This window comes from Physeter macrocephalus, chromosome 4 (genome assembly GCF_002837175.3).
Source record: "Physeter macrocephalus isolate SW-GA chromosome 4, ASM283717v5, whole genome shotgun sequence".
In the NCBI taxonomy this organism is placed as follows: Eukaryota; Metazoa; Chordata; class Mammalia; order Artiodactyla; family Physeteridae; genus Physeter; species Physeter macrocephalus.
Window position 1 is genome coordinate 31,912,632 of NC_041217.1, and position 23,561 is coordinate 31,936,192.

The window sequence follows — 23,561 nt, forward strand, 5'->3', positions numbered from 1 at the left end:
TTTTATTGCACCCCAATATAAAGATAAAACTCCTTTGGTTAAAAGAGGTCCCAATTTGGTGGCCCCTGAGATAATACACATTACCCTAGAGATCTTGGGAACAAAAGTCACAGAGTTATATTCTCTTTAAAATTTCTTCAGCACTAGTTATTTTCCTCTCTAACCAGAAAAATAAACCAATGTCCAGTGGAGAAGGGTCCCTCCTTCTGAATGATTTTGGAGACATTTGGAAGGACTCTATGACCACGGGCAGGAAACAAGTCCTGCAGAGAGAGAGGAAGGATGCCCAGACACACAACACTGCATTCAGGCAAGGTGTAGCCATGAGCGATACTGCTCAAAGGACCTGGCCTTGTGTTTGGTGGGGAAGGCCTCCAGCCCCTAATCACTCAGGTGTCCTTGGCCCTAATATGAAAACGTAAAATGCACCATGTATTTTTTAATGCCTATACCACTGGAAGAGGAACACACCAAGTCAGTGATTTCTTCATGTTACCTTTAGTAGATACCTCAGTCCTCATGCACAGAGGAAGGGCTGGGGCCACACGAGAGCATTAAATGCTTGGCAGGGGGCAGAGGCACTTACTGAAGGGAGACTAGATCATGAACAGAGAGAAAAAGATCCAAAGTCACACTTGGCCAACTTCAGAATTTTGCCCTTGTCTTCCCCTGCAACTTAAATTCCCTTTCTTATGAGAAGTGAAAACATTTTAACAAATTTCTTTTTTTTTCTTTTGGCATGTAGAAATCCTTTGGAGAAAGTCAACATGGTGGCTGCACTGATTCTAAGAATCCTTTAGCCTTTTATAATTCTTTTGAGTCTCCTGGACACTCAAGGGTTAAGTGTCGTGCCCTGGGGTCCCAGGGAGGCCACGTAAAGATTTTTAGGAATGAATTGATTGGAGGAAGGTCTTCTGACACCCAAAGCAGTGCTCTCTTTATTTTCCTTTAGTTAGAAAGGTTACCCCTTAGGTTTTTTCCTCCACAGTCTTGACCCTCCCTCCAAAGGGTTATATTGCTTGTGGGGTGTCGGGGAATGTGTGGCACAATTTATCTCTTTAGTAATCTTTCACCATTTTGCTTAGATATCATATCAGCTGTTTTCTAAAATTGTATGAGCTCTTTTCCTTTATAAATACCTCCCTTGTATTTTATGCCTTCGGGAGTGTTCAAAGACCCCAGAACTTGGTAACACACAGTAAATATTTGATGTTTTCCTATGACTCGTATTCAGGGACATCTATCCCTCACCTTAGAATGTGTGAGTAAAATAATTGTAAAAATGTGATGATCTTTAGCTGTTAGTCTTTAAGAAAAACTTGTAAATCATTTATGATGATAAATGGAGGTACCAATGAATAAAATTAACCTTTTCTTTACTATTAGTTGGTGAAACTTACACCTTCAAGTATAGCAAGGGTACTGCCAGGCATCAAGACAGACATACGTGGAAAAAGTTTTGTGATCAGAGTTCAGATCAATGATAAGAAGGATGGTATATATTATTCTGGACTAGCACCATCAGATAAATAGAGTCACAAAAGCAATGATTTGAAGCTAACATTTTAAATAAACCTCCTCTCAGAAAACATTACCACCTGCTGTAACTTCTTAGTGATTTAGTCTCTACCTGGATTATCCAATCTGATTTAAAGCAGATTGGTGTGAAATAAGTATCAGAAGATGGAAGTCAGTACATTACCACAAATGCCTTCTCCTTTTCGAGAGCAGGTAGAAGGGAGTTGGGGGGAATTCCCTTTTTTCTCCAATCAGGGAATAAATATTTTGTTTTTTTTTTTTTGTTTTTTATTTGCGGTACGCGGGACTCTCACTGTTGTGGCCTCTCCTGCTGCGGACCACAGGCTCCGGACGCGCAGGCTCAGCGGCCATGGCTCACCTTGGTAACACACAGTAAATATTTGATGTTTTCCTATGACTCGTATTCAGGGACATCTATCCCTCACCTTAGAATGTGTGAGTAAAATAATTGTAAAAATGTGATGATCTTTAGCTGTTAGTCTTTAAGAAAAACTTGTAAATCATTTATGATGATAAATGGAGGTACCAATGAATAAAATTAACCTTTTCTTTACTATTAGTTGGTGAAACTTACACCTTCAAGTATAGCAAGGGTACTGCCAGGCATCAAGACAGACATACGTGGAAAAAGTTTTGTGATCAGAGTTCAGATCAATGATAAGAAGGATGGTATATATTATTCTGGACTAGCACCATCAGATAAATAGAGTCACAAAAGCAATGATTTGAAGCTAACATTTTAAATAAACCTCCTCTCAGAAAACATTACCACCTGCTGTAACTTCTTAGTGATTTAGTCTCTACCTGGATTATCCAATCTGATTTAAAGCAGATTGGTGTGAAATAAGTATCAGAAGATGGAAGTCAGTACATTACCACAAATGCCTTCTCCTTTTCGAGAGCAGGTAGAAGGGAGTTGGGGGGAATTCCCTTTTTTCTCCAATCAGGGAATAAATATTTTGTTTTTTTTGTTTGTTTTTTATTTGCGGTACGCGGGCCTCTCACTGTTGTGGCCTCTCCTGCTGCGGACCACAGGCTCCGGACGCGCAGGCTCAGCGGCCATGGCTCACGGGCCCAGCCGCTCCGCGGCATGTGGGATCCTCCCGGACCGGGGCACGAACCCGTGTCCCCTGCATCGGCAGGCGGACGCGCAACCACTGCGCCACCAGGGAAGCCCGGGAATAAATATTTTGGCCTAGAGGGACACAGGCATGCTCTTTTGCACAATTTAGTTAGGAAGACTGGAATTTAAGTTTGTGCCATTGATAGAAAAAGAGCTGAAAGTGGAAAAGTACCGTTAGCGCTTAATAGTTTCGAGATTGCATTGGTTCTAAGCACCCTCATGACAACAGGGTCACAATACCAAGTTTTCATCATTGAGGGGAAAAGCAAATGAAGCCATCTGAGAGATGAAGACTCACTGAACAATAATATGGTAGATGGAAAGGGAGGTGCAGCTGTGAATGACATTTAATAGGGTCAATGATTTCTGCTGATTCTTCATGCTCCTGATTTGAAGATAAAGGAGACATGATTTTAAACCAAAGCAAAAGAGATAAAGAAAAATTTCAAAAGCCATACAACCAATGTTCTTAGTATTTCTTAGAAACATGCTGCCAGTCATGTCTAAAGGAACACTTTAGAAAGGTTTTGAATTTACATTAGGACTTAGTTCTGAGTTCAACCAAGTGGAGACAATACATGCTCTCACTCCCCATATTTCAAATAATATATTTACCATTCTGTGATTTGGGGGAACATCTTTCCTTGTTCTTCAAATCATGAGACATTAGCAATCGTTGAACTGAATTTAGCTCATAACATTGTTTTGAACCAAAATGTTTGTTGTTTTTAAATTTTGAGGGCTAAAGTTAAATCTGTGAGAAGAGTTTTCTGACAGAAATCTAGCCATTTACCACAAACGTCTGAAATAAAAAAGATCATTTCTAGAAGTTGCATGCATTGATCCTAGGTTTGTATCAACATAATTAAGAATTGCAATAAAAAGAAAACTCCAGGGAATTCCCTGGCTGTTCAGTGGTTAGGACTCTGTGCTTTCACTGCCGAGGGCACGGGTCAGTCCCTGGTTGGGGAACTAAGATCCTGCAAGCTGCGTGGCCAAAAATAAATAAATAAATAAAATAAAGTGCCAAGTGTGGGGAGAGAAAGGAAAACTCCATCACTGATATTACAGTCACAACTAGCCTGCTGTCCTACAGCTGGACACAGGTCCAAAAGTTAAATGTCACATGCTTAAAAAAAATCAAACGGCACTGAGCTTGTAATGTATATTTTATTTTGCACAAGCTTGCATATATACTGCACATACATTCAGTTTAAGAGAAGATGGAAGGCACACAAGGCAATTGGACTACTGTATCCTTTAAGTGGTACAAAGCAAAAGGTAAAAGTTTGGAGAGTATACAAAAGCTTAAACACACAAAGTAAAACCCCCTTCCCACCCTTCCCCCCACAACTATTTTTTTTTTCCTGTTTTAAAATTTAGTAGCTGCCAAACTAAATTTTTTACTTTTACTTTAAAATCAATTGTCTACTGCACCTTTTTATTTACTTTTTAATATGGACAGGGAGTCTCATTGTTTTTTTTATCATATCAATTAATATTACAGTACATCCTTGGTAATACAAAATTGTACACCTTCATCAAATAAATTAGGATAAATTAAACCAATAAATTATGCAAAGTCTTCAGAACAATAGACAACAACAAAAATCCACAATTGAAATTGCCTCTAGCTAAAAAAAAAATCAAAAATTGACTTTATCAGTTCAGTTATTGTACTATATTCAAATCAAAGGGTCTTTATTACAAAAAAAAAGAGCTTAATAATGCTATTTACAACATATTGCTAAATAATATAAAGGCAGTGTTTTGTCACGGTTTATACTATATACATATGAGAAATGGCTGGGACTATATTGGGGGAAGCCAGGACCTTTGATTTTTCTGGGTATTGCTGAGATCAACCCCAAATACATTTGCTTTTCTAATTCTAATTTTGAAGTGGTAATATACAATTTTAAACTGCTTTTCCCACCTATGGAGAATATTTGAATATTTTAAAAATAAAGAAGGAAGCCATTTTCACAAAAGAGGGCCAGTCTGTTTGCCTTTTCTGTTCATGTCTGTGCATTTTCGGGGGTGTCAGGTTTGAGAGAGGGCTCAGTTGAAAAGACTCAAAGTCCAGATGCTTCCAGATTCCGTTATATTCTTAGAAGGATGATTATAAGAAGATGCAAAGGTTAAATACCAGTTTTGATCCCAGCTCTGAATATGAGCATGTTAGCTTTAGTCTTATGGATGGTTTACAACCAACAGATCTACAGAAAACAAAACTGCATTTCCTTCAACATCACATGTAAGTGCAATACGGTAACTGCTTACTCATAGAAACCAGTTACGTTCTTTTAAGGGGAGCTTTTTGAAAACAATGCTTCTTGTAATTTGCAAACACAGAGTTTGTACCAGAACGAAACATTTGTACTATTCACACCAATGAAGATTCTATAATATACATGGCAAAGAGATTCTGCTCTGTCCTCACATGTACACTGCTTCTTTCAGGGGAGTCTGCAAACCACTTTTTCTTGGATGAATTTATGATTGCTTCTGGGGGACATCTTATTTTTAAAGCCCCCAAATCTTTAGCTTTATGACTTAATATTAACCTGTATGTGTATGCATGTATGTGTGTGGGGGGGGGAGGGAGGTTACGTACTAAATGTCTTCATGTACATAGAAAAGAAATTTCATAAATTTACAGAAACTGCATTACCCTTGCCCTTGACATCTGATGAAAGAGACTGTTATCTTTTAAAAGTAGAGAGCAGGATTTTCAAGAATGCTTTCAACTGTCTATACAGTCACTGAAGTGTTCCTAATAAATTCAACAGATGTTGTGAGAATGTAGTTATTTATTAAAATCTCATGTCTTACGTAACAACAGCCATGAGGTTAAATATTTACATTGCTTTATAAAAGTTCCCCTCTTGATTTAGTGTTTTTGTTTTGCTTTTTTTTGTTGTTTTTAAAATTTTTAAAAATGATATTCACCCACATCCCTAGCACAGCAACAAAGATTCTGCAAACATAAAACACTTTAATGAAATAATACTTGGAGGCACAAAGCAAACATCAGGAATATGTGGGTGAACATTTCCTTAAATAATTACTACATTCTACCATCTTCCACGTTGTTTTACCATTTAAAGTGAAATGTCCTCATTAAACAGCCAGAGATACAGTAAGAATTAAGTGTTTTGTTGTTGCAAATAGAACATTCTTTTCACAAAACATAACAAATGCCTAAAATAGGTCCTTAAATCTAGATAGGAAAAGGTAAGCTTTCCACTTCACACGCATATATATATGTATATTTTTACATGTGTGTATATGTGTGTATGTGTTTTTATGTTCACACATCTGCACACACATACATAGCACATGGTATGAAATATTGCTTCTATACTACTTTTCATTAGGCTAAGAAAACACAAGATTTGCACCACAGTTACAAAAAATTGGCTTCTACAAGAATTTTCAAAACTCGAATGCTGCTCAAACAATTGAGGAAAAAATAATTTGCGGTATCAAACTGTTCTAAAAATTCTCTTCTTCAAAAACGTATTCTCCTGCTTTGTTTTAAAAAGACACAAAATATGCATAGCTATCAACGTTATGTCAAACAGCCAGAAAAAAAATCTAGTGTTTATTGCAGCTGTAGTAATTGGAAATAAAGTCAAAAAGATGAAATCGAAAGCCACAGAAGGCACAAGAACAATTGTACTTGTGGGAAAAAACTGGGATTTTGAAGGATTTTTAAAAATCCCCCCGCTGGTGCATTTAGGTCTAGGCACAGACTATAACCTCAAGTGTAGATGCAAAAATAATTTAGGGTTAGCAGAAAATAAGTGGAAATGTGGTATTTCAACGTGGACTTTAGACTTTGTTTCCCTACATAAACTGTCCCTAGTCCTTCACCCTCCCACCAGAGAAAGTGAACTTTCTCCCAAGTCGCCAATTTTTACTTGGTGAGAGTTGAGCTAAGATTGGAAAGATGGTGATTTAAAGAAAAGTTGTTAAATAGGAGTTTCGAGAGATAGGCTTTTGTCATTTTCCAATGCACTGGGAGGCACAAGATTTTATGATGGTGAAAGAGAAAAGAATCACCTAAAAGCAAAAGAATTGAGTTCTGTTTCCAGGACAATGAGGTGAGTTTCTCCTCACGCTGCAATTTCTACTCTGAAACAATTTCTATGCCTCAGTGAACATTGAGAGGATATTATTGTAGATAAGTGCATCAACATTTGGTTGTGAACACGCATTTTTGCTTAATTTGTCTATTTCAATTAGAAAGGCAGGGGAGAATAATACTAAAAATTCAAATATGCCTGGAATCAATACTGAATTTGCCCCAGATCAGGAAGATACTAGCAATCTATCTTTATAGGTGAAGACATTACGGTTTTGCCTTTTACCTTGCAAATGGCAACACAATGGTGATGTGAATTACATGCAACAGCAAAGACCCAGTTCTGTACTGATGTGAACAATGAATGTCGTACTCTTGGGCGTGAAGCAAGGCGAAAGAGTGTGACCACAAGTTGAGATTGCTTCCCTACTTTGTGCTGATTGGATTTTTTTTTTTTTTTTGGTTTTCATTTTATTCCAATGTGATGATTATCCGAACACTTTTTTTTTTTTTTTTCCCCAACAAGCCGGAACAAGAACAAATTGGCTCTGATGGCTCTGTGTAGGAGCCTGCGAGCTGGGCGATGTGTTTGGCTGTGGGTGAAGAGTGAGGCCCAGGGTGTTCCAGCCCGGGCCACTGCACTCTGTCCACACCGCAAGAGGCCGTGTCTCCTGAATGACGCAGGCATCATAGGACCCCGCCGTTTAACTTAAAGTCAGCAGGTTTTAAGGCTTTGTGCTGACAATAATTGCCTTCATACATTCCTGTCCATCAGCAGAATTTATAAATGATGTTAAATTACAGCGATTGGGTCACCTAGTTACATGGGTCAACCTGCAGTCTCCAAAGTCAAATGTAATTTTTATAAAAATCAAGGAAAAAATGATATTTATGTTGCATACGATCTAAATACCAGGTTTTTTTTTTTTTTTTTTTTTTTTTTTTTTTTTTACTTTGTCACTTTAGGAGATGTAGATCAAGTTACCAAAGGGGAGGGAGGGTTCTGGAAAACACTATTAGAATAAAAAAGGAATTCTTACTGCATCTGCACACAAAACCCATCTAAGAAAACAAGTGTGAATGCCATACGGCTTTTTAAAAGCAAGTATGGGACTTTGTACACCTTTGAAAAACTGGAAAAAAAAAAGAAAAAGAAAAAGAAAAAAGAGGAGAACCATTGAAGAAAGCATGAAATAGCAGCTAGCTTTCTTATGTGTGCTGAAATTGTGTCTTTTGGGTTAACTCCCAAACTCTCCTATTCTATACACTCTTCACATTTTGGTCAATTACTAGCTTCTGAATTAGAAGAGACTGTATCAATTTCTTTAAAACGCTGTACCTAAAATGAAGAAACACTTAAAAATTAGACTGTCACCACTTTGAATATCCATCAGGGTAGAGTGGAAATGTATAGGAAAATAGGTCATTCTCATATGCACTCCTCTCAGGAGGGGAAGATCGTGTCAGCTAGCAGCTGTTCACAAACTTCTAGTGTAGGCAGGAATTGTATGGTCAAGTTGGGATGTCCTTTATTCCTTACCATAGAAAGGAATTCAGAAAATAGTGTTTTTTGAAAAAAAAAAAGAAGTGTTAAATATTAAACAGAAATGATAATTCTTTTAAACCACATAAACAAAGTTGAGCAAAGAATAAATTTGAAACTTATGTGCCCTTTAGCATCTGAAACAAGGTAAATAGAAAATGATAACACGTTATAGGGGTTTTTCTGTATGAAGAACGATAGATACTCACTTATTACCGAGAAGAACCTATTGCAAAATTTCGAGAGGTGACTAGAAATCACATGAATTTCCAGGTTCATTTTGAAAGAGTCAGTTTTGTACAAAACTGCTTTGCCTCCAAAGAAAATGGTACTAGCTGGTGGTGTTTGCCATTTCTCTTAGGAAAGACTTGACGGTTAGTGATTATGTTTCTTTTTAAAACTTGGCCTTTCAGGGTACTTTTGAAAAGTGAGTTGTTCATCTGCCACCGGCATTATTTTTCAATGTGTGATAAAAAGCGACTTACTGAGTTCAAACCAAACAAAATACTTAAGTTCATCAAGTGGTTTCATTGAGTTTTCCGACCTTCTCAGCCGTAAAAACAAGAGACACATCGCTGACTACAGAGTAGTGCTCCGTCACGGGTCACCCTCTGCCAACCGCCATGCGCAATAAACCATCAATCCAGCAGAAGCATCTTTTAAAAATGCCCTTCCTTGCTAATATAGACTTTACACGTGTCAACATTCTTTTTCCCTGAAAATTAACCCTATTTTAAGTCTCCAAATGTTAAGGGCCTTGGGCAAAAGTAAACTAAAGGCGGAAGGAAAAGAACCATCCCCTTGCAATGGAAAACAGAAGAAAATGAGAGAAAGATGATGAGGAGGAATTACCAGCTGATTTTGTAACACATCCATGCCTCCCATACACATATATATGAAATCAAAATCTAGACACGGATAACTTGGACATCCAAAGGGGACTGCTACTATTCATACATTCGAAAAGAGTTGTTGAAATTTCTACTCATGAAGCAGCTCTTGTAGGCAGTTTGGGGATTTGAAAATCTCAGGAACTTCACTATCCAGCTTGCAGATGACCTTGTATATAGCCTTCTTCCAGGAAGGATCAACATCTTTGCCTGCGATAATGGCATTGAAAAACTCCCGTAATGTGATCTGCGCAACTTCCAGGAATCTCTCTGGAACCTGCTGATACAAGGAGACAATGGCATTAATAAAGTTTTCAGTTTCAAGTCTCCAGTTCTTCAAAGGAAATTGAGCTAAGTTCTTTCTTTCAGAAAGGGGCTTACATGGCACCTGCATTTTCTAAAAATGGCCGGCCTCTATTCTCTTATGTAAAGTTGTTATATATAGTAGCATTGTAATGTGGGGTTGACAGCTTTATAGAGTTTTAGAAAAAGACTTGTGCAAAGGATACATGCAGAACTACTGAAAAACTGGGATTCCATTGTGAATATCTGAGTAGAGAAAAGGGGACATACTGCTGGGAGTCCTCACTTCATTAAATAGGTGTATTCCAGAAGCAAGTCTCCACCTAATCGTTCAGAATTTGAATCATATTTCCATTATGAAAACAAAATGTGTTCTCAAAAGTAGAATAATAATCGGCCTTTGATCTAAACTAAACTAAACCCACACTATAGATGAAGACAGCAAAAATCTTAGTTTCCTGCTTGTATCAGAGGATTGTTGACTCAGATGTTAAACTGTAGAGTAAAATAATCTGCACTATAAAGTACAGGCATACCTTGTTTTACTGTGCTTTGCTTCGCTTTATTGTGCTTCACAGATAGTGCGTTTTTTACAAACTGCAGGTTTGTGGCAGCCCCGTGTGGAGCAAGTCTATCGGCGCCATTTTTCCAACAGTATCTGCTCACTTCATGTCTCTGTGTCACGTTTTGGTAATTCTCGAAATAGTTCAAACATTTTCATTAATATTATATTTGTCATGGTTATCTGTGATCAGTGCTCTTTGATGTTACTATTGCGAAAAGATGCAACTCAAGGCTCAGATAATGGTTAGCATTTTTAGCAATTAAGTATTTTTAATTAAGGTATGTACTTTTTAAGACATAATGCTACTGCACACTTGATGGACTACAATATAGTAAAAACATAACTTTTATATGCACTGGAAAATCAAAAAATTTATGTGACTCGCTTTATTGCGACATTTGCTTTATTGCAGCAGTCTGGAACGGAACCTGCAATATCTCTGAGGTATGCCTGTTCTCTATGTACAAAAAAAAGAGTAAGATAATGATACTAACACTGAGTCCCAAAATACAAAATTTGTACTGAATCTTAAAAATCCTACATTGGAAAATACTTTACCTTGAGATTAGAATTGCTCCATGAGAGTGATTTATGCAGCTGACAGCAATAATAAAACCCCACATTTTTGGACTGCTTATGATGTGTCAGGCACTGTGTTATGTACTGAATGTGAATTATGTCATTCAGTTCCCCCAACATCTCTGTGATTATTAACCCCATTTTACAGTGAGAAAATGGAGGCTCAGAGAGATTAAGGGAATTGTTCAAAGTCATTGTACTCTAAGATAAACATTCTTCAAATATTCTTTTCAGAAGCCCTATCTGTTAATCCTTTTCTCCCAGAGCAGTGAGTATATATGTGGGTGTTTTTTGTGTGTGTTTATTAATTATTTATTAATAGTTGTTTATTTAATAGTCTAACCTCTTGTCTAGGGAAAGGAATAGCTATTGATGTACTTATTCAGTATTCTTTGTAAGTTACATGGTAAAGCATGGCCTATCTTTCCCCACAACAAGGAAATGGATTCACAGAATCGTTCCATGTACTCATAATTTTCCAAATACACACTGACACTCTGTAGATTTCTTTCAGTGGGGTACTTATACATTAATAACGTTTTATTTTTACAGTAACTGCAGACATATGAGGAAGTAAAATGCACTGCAGTTATATGTGTAGGCAGATCTGTCTACACATACGCAAGAGGTATATATTTTCATCTTGGTTCACACTTACCCCTCACCAAAGTAAAAGGGAGGGATTGTCATTTTGAACACATTTGATCCCTTTCTCCACACCTTTTCTCAATTTGTGCAGTGGACCTTTTTATAATGATAGTAACTGTTAAAGAAAACGAAAAAGATACCAGACATCCCTGTCTTACATATTTGGAGTTGGACAAAGAAGTTCAGTGCATCCCATGGCAAGTCACTTGTCCTTTGAAGGAAACCTAATAACACCCCAGAAAAAAAGGGCCCCCATCGGGGGCTGATCAGAATCTAGAAAAAGTGAAAATGTTGAGAAGCCCCTCCCAAAGATATTGGCTAGTTTCTTAGGACACAGTCCCCACCACTGCCTGGAAAATCATGGAAACATCACCTTGTCCCCCATGGATGTGCAAACCCATATACCCCAAAGGCCATTCCCTGCTGAGAATTCATCTGTGTTTTCGACTGAACTTTGATGATTTTCTCCCCAACCTCCTGCACGTACATGAGTATTTGTGGGATGGGAAGGGCCTGGAAGAGGAATCACCCTTCCTAGTCACCTTATACTAAATAAAAAGTCATTAAGCAGCCTTTCTGAGTACTCCTCCGTCTTCCCCAAAGAGGATCCTTCACATTTTATCAAATGGGCATTATTGAGAGAAGGATTCTGGCTGGAGAACAGTTATGCAGTGCAACTACCCACTCTAACTACTAGGTTTGGGAGCTGTTAGCCAAATGCTACAGAAACATCATCAGAGTGGTTTTCCTGGCCATTGGCAACAGATCCACGATGAAGATCTATGTTCCTTGAACACTCGGGGATGCGGCCTGGCCTGGCGGAGAGCTGTAGGGACAGAGGGTATGGCAGCGGCTCCAGATGAAGTCCCACCCGCTCCAAGGATCCCCCAAGAGATCTGGGGAGCCAGGAGCCAAGGGAGCAGGGCTGACGTTTAAGACAGTCAGAGGAGGGAGGTGCATCCAGAACAGCATCAGCCCTGGAGGAAGGAAGAAGCGTAGTTCTAGGGTTTGCCTGAGAACCCAAAGTCATTTCTTTGGGGGTGTGTGCAGCCTCCACCCTGTTACTCCTTATCATTCGCCATGCTGGTTACTGGTTTTTAGTGGGTCTTATCCTGTTTTAAACATTCACTTCTTTTGGCAGTGATCTTGGGCTGTCCTTTAACATCTTTTGTATTTGTGTCTTGATGTTATTTAACTTTTCACCTACTTATATCTAGTTGTAATGAATTTATCATAAGATGTCTTTAGAGAGGAAGTCCTGGCTTCTATTCTACGTATCCCTCACAATGCTTCACAGAGTTCTTTCGCCTCATCTTTGATAAACAGTTCATAAGGAGACCCTGCCTTCTGCTTTGTTCTACACTGCTCTAGAGTCACACTTATCTTCTCCCTAAATACTTTAAAAAAAGGAATTTTAAAGTAAGGACAGAAAACAGAATTTAAAGACTTGAAATAGATCTCAGAACTCATTTTATAGATAAGGAAACAGATTCTATGAGATGAAGAAATTATGAGATGAAGAGACTCATGTGAAATACCTTATCCAGGTGTCTTTCCATTAAACCATGCTGGCTCCTTTTTAATGCAATTTCCTACTTATAAGAGGCATCAAAACCTTGACAAGCTGTGGATCTGTGGTTTAGAAAAACCACGGAAGAGCTAGTAACTTCAAAATAAGTGCAAATGACACAAGAGATTCCCAAGAGGAGACTATGGTTATTGGTTTATGTTTGGGAAGGGATGAATTCTTTGCAAATGGTTTGCTAATTTCTTGCTTACTTTGAGGCAATACTCATGCAATGGACTGGGCTAGGTAAAAGAAAGTTATAATGTGATCCTCTAGTACTAGAGCAATTAATCTTTTTTCGGTGGCTCCAGAGAGGTAAATTGATGTATAGCAACTGATCTGAGTGCCAAGGAATTCCATCCACAGGTAGAACTATCACCCATGAAAATGAGACCCTTACCTCTCTGCCAGAAAAGTTTCCCCAACTCCATTTAACAGAGTAAGGGGCGGGGGAGTCCTTTCTGATGTTTTTTGGGGGGTATCTTAGAATTCAGGGTTATGAGAATGGTGTTGCCCATATTTTTTCAGTACCTCTTCACACCTAATGGATTTCCAATCACTAATAAACATCTGCAGAAAATCCCTTAGTGACAAGTAATCCCTTATCTAGGTTTCTTTTAATAGAACCCAACAATCTGCAGAATGAACCCTAGAGTATCTCCTCAGCATCAGGTGGCAACAGTCAATCAAGTCCCTGGAATGCAAGACAATGCAGGCCGCTGGGAGGGGGAGGGAAGGCCATGCCTTTGGACATGCCACAGGGGAAAAACAAAAGGCTTCCAAAGTCTCTGGCTGGGACTCTGAGGCTATTGTGGGAGCTGCTGTGCTGAGTGTTCTTCAGGAGAGGAGAGTGGAAACTTTGCTTTGATAAAAGGCATCCCAATATAGGAACCTCACCCCAAATGGTCTTGCCTCTCCTTGCCTTGATATTTGGAGGAGAATATAACTGCGGGAGGTACTTGAATGCACTCATATATTTCAAGGGGGTTGGCTATCAGCATCCACCCATTTCATCACAATTGTTTGCACTTGAGTCTCCTCAGAGCACACGAGGGCCCTGGGGGCTTAGATGAAACGGGAGAAATGGGAGGATGTTTTCAAGTCTGTCAGCCCGTGCCTGAGTTGTCCATATGTGTGCGCAGGCGCGCGCGCACACGGGCGCGAGGAGAATATAACTGCGGGAGGTACTTGAATGCACTCATATATTTCAAGGGGGTTGGCTATCAGCATCCACCCATTTCATCACAATTGTTTGCACTTGAGTCTCCTCAGAGCACACGAGGGCCCTGGGGGCTTAGATGAAACGGGAGAAATGGGAGGATGTTTTCAAGTCTGTCAGCCCGTGCCTGAGTTGTCCATATGTGTGCGCGGGCGCGCGCACACACGGGCGCGCGCGCACACAGGGTGTGTTGGGTGAGCGGTTGTTTTGCTGTTCTTTTTTTTTTTTTTAAATCAGAATGAGCGAGTGGCAAAGACACATTTTCCCCCCGTCTTCCTCCTCCTCTTCGCAGTTGCTTTACCTTCAAGGATGATTTGTTTTATTAAACTGACTGTCCCTAGCCTCTGCAGTACATAATAAAAGCCTGACATAGCAGGCTGCCTGCCTTCTGTGTCCTGCAGACACTCATCATAAGTGTCAGGACATACCAAGGTTAGCGGCCACTGGAAGTGTGCTCACTGGCCCAAACCTTGCCAAACGCTCTTGGCAGCTGAATGAATGTCACAGAGAATAGAAGGGGAATTACAAAGGTTAAAAAGAAGACAGCCTCTCCTATTTTCTGGAGATAGAGAAGCTGATTTTTCACACCTCTGAAACATCCATAGGCTCATCCATCGGCCTCTTGCAGGGGGACCTAAACCCTGCCCCTTTCACAGCTCCCCGTGGATACCTTTCCATCCTCCATCCCCTTTAAAAACTGGTCCACTGGCCTAATTTCATCAGTGGAATGATCTTTGCTGAAATGGACAGAAAACAAACCAGGCATTGACCTCTCTCCCTGGCCCCTCCCCAATAACCAATGGCTCAAATGGCTTATCAAGCTAATCGATCAGTAGATTACGATCTTATCAAGAGAGATCATCTTTTAGGTTCATCTTTTAAACTATTTTTTTTTTCAAACTTCAGTGGGGAAATGGAAAAGGAAACATATATATGGGCAGAAGTGGCTAACTGATGGGAAAGTAAAATCCTGGCTAGTATTTTGGTGAATTAGTTTGTGTGTGGGTTTTCTTTCTTCATCCTCCTCCATTAAAAAAAAAAAATACTATAAAAGGGCAATAAAATGCTGACTGTAAGAAGACCATGTCAAGGAGAAAAGGGTACTGGTATTTTGGATACTCTTCACTGCTCGCCTTGGAGAGAGAGTTATTCTTGTCACAAACCCTTTTGTCTGCATCTGCTGACTGCTTGCCTGTAGCCAGCAGCATACTTTAACTGTTTTGTCACCTCCTAACATCACATGCATCAGCTGTTGGGCTTTTGTTACGGGTATTGTAGAACTAATCCGCTGTGGCTGGTCTACTGTGCAGTAAATAAAACAGAAACGGGCTTCTCAGACAATTCTGCATGAATATTTCAGATGGCTTTTACAACTCCGATTCACAAAATCAAATAAATAAATAACTCCCACAGTCCCCCCCCAGCCTCTACCCACACAGAAACAAAACCCCTCAAACTAGACCCAGATGCCTCCAAGTCAACTGCATTGAAGGCACTGACTTGAGCCTTCAAGCAATTGTTTGAGTGAAGTTGAAAGAATAGCGATCTCTAAACTTCAACACTGTGGTGTTTGTGTTTATTATTAGAGTTAAACACGTCTGATTCCGAAAACTGGGTAAGAGGCTTTGAAAAGCTCGAGAGCTACTTTTCTCCTTGGGCTTTCTAAAATAAGATGTAATGCCATCAGTAGTATATAGTTAGAGTTGCCGTATCAAACCACTTTTATTGTTTCCATCTGCATTTTCTTCCCTTGCACTCATCTGAAAGGGGTCAAAGGAAGATGCTTGTGCATCTAATTCATCCTGAGAGCCTTTCCAAAATGTTTAACCTGTACTGGAGCACAAAAGGAAAAGCAAACTTTGAGCCAGGAGTTTTGAAACTGAATTGACGCCGTGAGTTCTCTTAAGGGATAAATAATGTACTAACCATATACAGTGAGGCATTTTTCTAGACAACTTATAAGTGTCTTTGGAGAAGTTAAAAAGAAAAAGGGCATCTGTACGCGGCTGCGTGCATGTGCACACACACAAACATCAAGATCCTAGGAAAGGAGGCAAAGTTGAAGTACTTTCCTGAGCATTCATTCACCCTAGTGTGCACGTGATTCCTCTAAACAAACTCTCCCATCCCTGCTGTTTGTTAAGTAAATATTGATCAAGGAGAGACATATCTCCTGACGGCAGTGGCACAAGCTGGGGACTTAGACTGCAGACAGAGTGGACTTAAATGGATAAACTCAGATGCTTTAGTAACTCCTCATTGAGATTATCAGACAAAAAGGGAAGGACAGATACGTTATTGCTGTTCCTCTCCACTGTCTCACTCTCACTGAATTCTCCTGCCAGAGGTGGAAGAGGGGAATCGCGGAGCTATGAAAGATGGTGACAAGATGCTGTGACTGAGGGGGTCTCCCTTAGCAGTCACACACGCATTTATCCTGCGTGTACAGCCGGGGACCAGCTGGCCCTTCAGAAGGGCAGGAAGGGTGCAGGGAACGGGGAGATTGTGTTCCAATGCCCTCTCATTATGGGGAAGGATTGGATGGGAAAACAAGCACGAATGTGCTTTGCAAAGTGTAAAACAGTATCCAAATGTAAGGTGGTGGTTAGAACCTTAAGGAGGAGTCCATCCACTTCCTAGGAGCCATTTCACTCTGATTATTAAGTGTATGCAAAGCAGCGTCTTGAGAGAGGCTTTGAGGAGGTTCACGTGGCTGATTTTATTGGCCGAGTCAACACATTGAGAAAAGTTGCTTTGTGTTTCCCAAGTCCTGTTTCAGTCATTTCATGATTGTGACTAGAATCCTGTCAGGGGCTGAACGGCCACATAAGCTTCCCTGGAAAGGCCAATTTTAAAATCAACTCTAGAGACTAGGTTTTGTGTGTTAGGCACGGAGCACCACAGTCAAAGAGCACGGTGTTATATTTAAGAGTTCCTACCACATGGCTACATGGCGTTTCAATTTTAATAGGATGCTCGCACCTCTGTTTCAAAGGACTGGAATTATCCAGGGAGCACTGGCTACAAAACTGCTTGCGGACGCTACACCGAATGAGGCCGAGGAAGGTTCTGCAGCCACAACTGGGCTGCAGACTAAAGTCTCTTTGACTCTGATGTTCCAGGTGGCTTCAGCTTTCAGGGACCTTTTACGGGATTAGGTTAGTGTGATGCCCACACAATTTTAGGCCTATGAGTGGGCTCACCTCCTACTTCCATGTTTTGCTACTTAAATATGTGAAGGCTAAATGCTTATAGGAAGTGGCTAGAGTTCAAGGCTATCCTTAAAACAAAACAACGAAAAAAGAACCACCCCCCACCCCACCCCCCCGCCCCGCCATGTTTCCTCCGTCTAAGCAAAGGAACACATGGCAGTAACAGTCTGTATCAATTTTTTGTAAACCTTCAAAAGAACAATGTTCTGTTGAGCAAAATTCAGTAGCATTCTGTAAACATTAATTTAAGGAAATCAATAGACTCAGTGAACTAAAGCCATATTGCAAGATAAACTGGCCAGAGTGCCACTTTGTCAAATAGATTTTCGTTTTCTCGGCCTGATAAAGACAGTTTCAAAACGGGGCAAACGTGTTGCAACCAAGGTTTGAAAAGTATGTGGCCTTCAAACAGTCTGCTCATTCTTCCTACAAAGCTGGATAAACATACTTTAAAAATGATAAGATGGTTTAGAATTGATCTGGCTTTCAAATTTCACATAGGGTAGATTTCTTGGTTGTCTCACAGGAGAAGAGAAAAACAAAATAATGCGCGCATTCAGAATAGAAAATAAATGTACTTGGGAGAAGGGGTTAAATTGTCTTGAGAAAAAGAGCTCTGGGGGCAGTGTCAGTTGATGCTTGACTTTAAAAAAAAGAAAGGAAGAAAGAAATCTTTATTCATGCTGACCTGATGGGCAACAGGCTTTCTTGCCAAAATCCAAAAGCCAAACTCTCTAGTGGGTTTGGGATCAGAGGTTTCAGCTGGTGGAAGCTGCTCCGTTCTGTGAGCACCATGCAATGTCACGTTAATATGCAAGGGAGGAGCTGGGGGCGGGGAGGCCAACCTGGGGAAGGGCCGGGGAAGGACCCTTGAGTGAGCGAGATCCACGCAACAGCCTCAAGGTTTCTCTCCGCCAGCCTGCAAGAACTGCGGGGATAATTAGGAAAAGTGGCAAAAGGAAAGCCTGTCTCTTGTCTGTGGCCACAGCAGGGACCTGCGCTAAGCTTGTGGGAATACACTTCCAAGTGAAATTGCCCGCCATCCCCTGATGCCACAACCAGCTCTTATAAATGCTGGCCAAGTGGCACCCGGCTAGGAATTGGTGCAAACAGTCCATTGGAAGGAATGCAATAAAAAGAACGAATAGTCACATGGGAACTGCAAGGAGAGAGGTTAAGGATCTACCTTGACTGGACAGTGGAACGCCATGGCAAAGGATGCCAGGCAGTGGACTCTGGTCTGCGGTGTGGCCGTATGGGCCTGGCCATCACCCCTCACATGGACTTCCCTCAACAGCACGAAGGAAGGGCCAAGGCTTCCCTGAGGAGTTTCTTTGTTTCCTCATCTGAATTTGAATCTCTTACCTTTTAAGAGTGGGTATTCACAAAATACAGAATTCACAATAAAATTCCTATACCTGTCAGATGTTGATAACATACACATTGATAAAATGTGCTGGGATTGAGCATTTTGAAAAATTGTGACTTTAGGTAATAAAAAAGACCGTCTTCACATTGATGCTACCTGTTAATAATTTGTGTATACATTTTAAACTGTGTAAACATCCCATTGGCAACTGTGCCTATAGATACCAAGATAAATAAAACCCTGTCTCCCACAGCCCCAGAAAAGGAAGTACTTAGCTTGCTGGGAATGGAATGACGAATATCTTTATAATAAACCCTATGAGGCTGTCAAAATTATTTTGTGCCGCTGAAATCTGGTTCACCAAATACGCCTAAAGTGGCTAGTTTGTTTGCTCATGCTTGGAGGTCCTGGTGTTGTATTAGGAAATACAATAGTTGTCATGTTATTTGTCGTAATGAGTTAAATTCTCCTTCTCTCCCAAACACGTCTCAACACACGACTGCAAGTTTAAATGAGCATCAGTCAAAATAAAACAAAAACAAAATCATAGAAAAGGCATCAAAAACTAAAATCTCATATTTTCTCCCATCCCTCCACCCCCGAGAGCCTATAAAGATACTCTCCCATCTTAAAAACAAGGGTGAGCTCTCTGCTGGAATGACAGATCTGGTAGGCTGTTCGGATAAGATCTGGACCGAGACTACTGCATCAAAGAAGCATAGTTTTGGAACTTCAGGACTAGAAAGGATCTCAGAGAGTTCATGTTCTACCAAAGAAAGAAAAAGCCTCAGCCAGGGGTCGGCAAACTTTTTCTATAAAGGGATGGACAGTAAATACATAGGCTTTGTGGACTACGTTTGGTCTCTGCTGCATATTCTTCTTTTTCACAATGCTTTACAAATATAAAAACCCTCCTTAGCAAGGGTCATAAAAAACAGATTCAGTGCCAGATCTGGCCTGTAGGCCAGAGTGTGCGAAACCCTGCTCTCAGCCAAACTTAAGAGCTAACCACTTTTCTGAAGGCCTAATGCTCTTTCATTCTTCTCTAATCCTGTGTCCCTCACTGGGTCAGCACACTAGTTGTTCTTGCAAGGGTAGCTGGGATCAACATACCCGAATTCAACCTACATTGTCACGCCACTCCTCAGATGCGTGTAAGGCTGGCCACTCCTCAGATGAGTGTAAGGCTGGCCGCGTCTACAGGAATAGTTAATGGACCACACAGAGAGATGCGAAGAACCAGGTGGACCTCAGTCTTGCCCTGCTTTGACAGGGAGCTTTTCGTTAGGAGCTTTCCTGCCAGCAAATATTCAAACGAACTACATGGAGGAATCTATCCCTCCTTTGTGACACAGGTAATGAATCAGCTTCGATGGAAAAATAAGCAGTATACCAGTCACTCTGCAGCCTTAACTAACTTCCCTTCAAGTCGACCCCATGAATTATGTGCCAACCGCGTCTGAGTTCAAGACAGGCTGATGGGGCTTGAAGTTTAACTTTTGCTACCATTACTGGGTGAGGCGGTAGGATAAATAGGGCCAAGCTTGCTGCCCTTCTTGGATGGGAGATTATTCAAAAACAACATGGCATCAACTCTCCAATATTGCATGAAGGAAGCTGGGGCACAGATAAGCTGCAGTTACTCCTGTTTCGTTGGAGAATGCATTACGTGATTGTTTTCTGCAGAGGTTTACCTTCATAATTAAGCTTTGCCCAGGCTAACATCAAAACTAGTGTGCGCCCTTTATTCATGTGGATGGAGCAATGTGAGTGAGAAGCCTAGGGAGAAATTGCTAGGAAGTGGGGTTGAGGCAGGACAATGAGAATAGCATTGCTCAGAGTAAGCACCAAAGAAGGCACTGGGAGATACGGAGGCTAAATGAACAGAGCTTCGGAGAACACCAGGTGACGGGAGACACCGCCTCTCTGCTGACAACAGCTGACGCATCCCCAATAATATCTGGGTTGCTTTGGGAAGGGACTGGGATGAAAGGCAAAAAAGTCAGAAAAATTCTGCTTTGTGTTCTAGGGAACTCTATGGGTTTCTCCTCCAGGATTACCCTTTGCAAAACTAAGCACGAGCCTTACTTCAAAAGCAACCTAAGAGTTTTGTGAAGGGCTTTGACATTCCTTTTTCAAGAAAGGTAAATAGCTTGGAAAGTCAGAGAAACAGATTCCAGAAGGGCCCCGGGAGCCTTTGGAAGTCCTCTAGAACCCTATCGACACCTCATGGGTCTTGAGGTAACGTTTGCGGTGGGAAGACTTAGGATGCTGTCGAGACCTGGGACTGGCCCTGCTGAAAGGCAGGGTCAGGAGTCTACATACGTATTATTTTGTACACCTTCAGGTCATTTAAGATGATAAATCTTTGGGAATTCCCTGGCAGTCCAGTGGTTAGGACTCCACGCTTTTGCTGCTGAGGGCACGGGTTCAATCCCTGGTTGGGGAACTAAGATCCTGCAAGCTGCGCAGCACAGCCAAAAAAAAAAAAAAGATGATAAATCTTTGAAAAATACTCTCTGTATGAAAGGAAGTACAGTGGCCTTGAAAGCACAGCCGACCTCTGCTGCTGATCATGGCTCTGCCTTCACCCCTACTCAACCCCCCATATCTGTTCTCAGTGAATATATTACCTTTTACTAAAAGTCACTTTTAGTACCAGATTTTATTTTCCACCGTTAAGGTAGCCTTAAAAAAAAAACACAGAGGTTGGGCTTCCCTGGTGGCGCAGTGGTTGAGAGTCCGCCTGCCGATGCAGGGGACGCGGGTTCGTGCCCCGGTCCGGGAGGATCCCACGTGCCGCGGAGCGGCTGGGCCCGTGAGCCATGGCCGCTGAGCCTGCGCGTCCGGAGCCTGTGCTCCGCAACGGGAGGGGCCACGACAGTGAGAGGCCCGCGTACCGCAAAAAAAAAAATAAAAATAAACAAAAAAAAAAAAACACCAGAGGTTGGGTACAATTACTGTAAGAAAGATAGAAAAAACATATCCAATTGACCTGTGTGAGGATTTGATACCTCCAAACACAAACTTGTACATACAAAATCCCAGTGGAAAAGACATTCCTGATTGATTATTATCATTTGGGACATGCTTAAAGGGAAGGATGATGTTGCTTTTACAAAAACTACCAACCAAGCCTAGTAGTGACGGTAGTTATAACATCTAAAACAATTAATTCTGTCTTGAAAGAGGGGAGATGTTGTATATTCTACAGAAGTTAATACGTATTACACAGGCCGATTGTCTGGGCTGAGTTGTGGCCTCGGTGGAATGTGTGGGGACAGGTATACAGGCTCTCTGTTAGTTTGTTCAGGTCCATATCGTCTCCTAGAAAACCCACAGGCATGAGGGCTTCTCGGATGAATGACCTCACTGTTTGGCTGCCCTAGCCACCACAACAAAGTGAGCAGCAAATATAATGCCAATAAATTGTCTATGAATTTGAAAAATTCGCCTCTATAATCCCAGCAAGGGAGTTGCCACATCTCCAAGGGCACTGTTAAAAGATCTGCAAAGAGGGCCTTGGGAGAACACTAAACTGGGCACCCTGGAGATTTTTACTGAGATAATTAAGACACAGCAGCGCCCCAAGGGTGGACGTGGCTCCACCTGGTTGCCGTCTGTATCCCCAGGGCCTCCACAGTCACTGCTGAAAGCTTTGCATCCTGCACAGGACTTATGTAGAGAAGGCATAATGTCTTCTGTTCTAGAATCACAGAATTTCAGAGCTAGAACAGAGCTCTGTCTTGAATCTTATCACTTTACAGGTGAACAAAGTGGAGCCCACAGAGGCAGGTGTTGCCAGGGGCAGACCCTCCAATCTGGGGCTCCTTCCACACTACCCTGTCATCTCGTGGCTGCCCTTCTCATCGGGAACCCCTGACTCCAGAAGCCCGGAGCTGTTCCGGGATGCTGTCATCTTTAGAGCCAACCTTGGGGCAGGAGGAATCACTTTCTCTTTTCAAAACCAGTTTTGCACTGACTCTTTGTCCCAATTCTAACGGGAACTCCCTGTTTGCTCTTCTGTTTGTTTGTTTTCCTGTTTAGGGTCAGCAAGAAATGATGCAAGAGTTGGGTTACTGACAGCGGCGACAAGGTAACTTTTCTTTGGCTTGACAAATGAATGAAAGCAAATGCTTATACAGCGCTGACTTTGTGCTAACATATTCATGGACATTCATTTAATTCTCACAACAACTCTGTGAGGTAGGCACTATCATTTCCCCCATTTTACAGATGAGGACACTGAGGCAGGCACAGAGAGGGTAAGACACTTGCCAAGGTTTCACTGCTAGAAAGTGTCAGCACTGGGATTTGATCCCAGAGACTGGTTCCAGAAACCATGCTCTTAAGTTCTACACTATTATCAGTCCAGGACCACTGACGTTGGAAAGACTCCCCCAAAGGAAGTCCCTTTTAAGATCTCAAGGTGATGTTTTTATATAAAATTATACCTACTTGTAAGTGAACATTTTGTTTCCTGCTTGAGAATAATACAGAGATCAGAGCTTTCTTGCCTTAGTTGTCATTTTTATAGACTCAAGCCCAAGGCTAAGGCTGTGTCTTCATGATGTCAAACACTCCAATACGTTACCTACAAAAACACTGGAAACATCTGCACAGCAGGGTGGATCTGTGCAATTTTTATTTGGCTGGATATGTTCCGTAGACACAATCGGATTTGCAAGAATACTTGCCAAGGGTCTCATAAATTGGTCTCATAGGACCATTTTAACCAGTAAGTGCTACTGAGATGCTAGTCAAGAAATCCAGCTTCTGAGGATGAACTTTGGGGGCAATCAAAAAAGTCGCGGGCTTCCCTGGTGGCGCAGTGGTTGCGAGTCCGCCTGCCGATGCGGGGGACGCGGGTTCGCGCCCCGGTCCGGGAGGATCCCGCATGCCGCGGAGCGGCTG

The 23,561-nt window shown here is 41.3% G+C and overlaps 1 protein-coding gene across 1 annotated transcript in view; it reads right to left on the bottom strand.

Annotated features, from left to right (window-relative positions):
- Positions 1-8,327: 8,327 nt before the first annotated feature.
- PROX1 (prospero homeobox 1) overlaps positions 8,328-23,561 on the bottom strand; it is a 49,711-nt gene continuing 34,477 nt past the window's right edge. Inside the window, exon 5 of the mRNA XM_055084077.1 lies at positions 8,328-9,462. Coding sequence (XP_054940052.1) covers positions 9,277-9,462 — 186 coding nt within the window. The 3' untranslated portion in view covers positions 8,328-9,276. The remainder of the gene's footprint in view (positions 9,463-23,561) is intronic.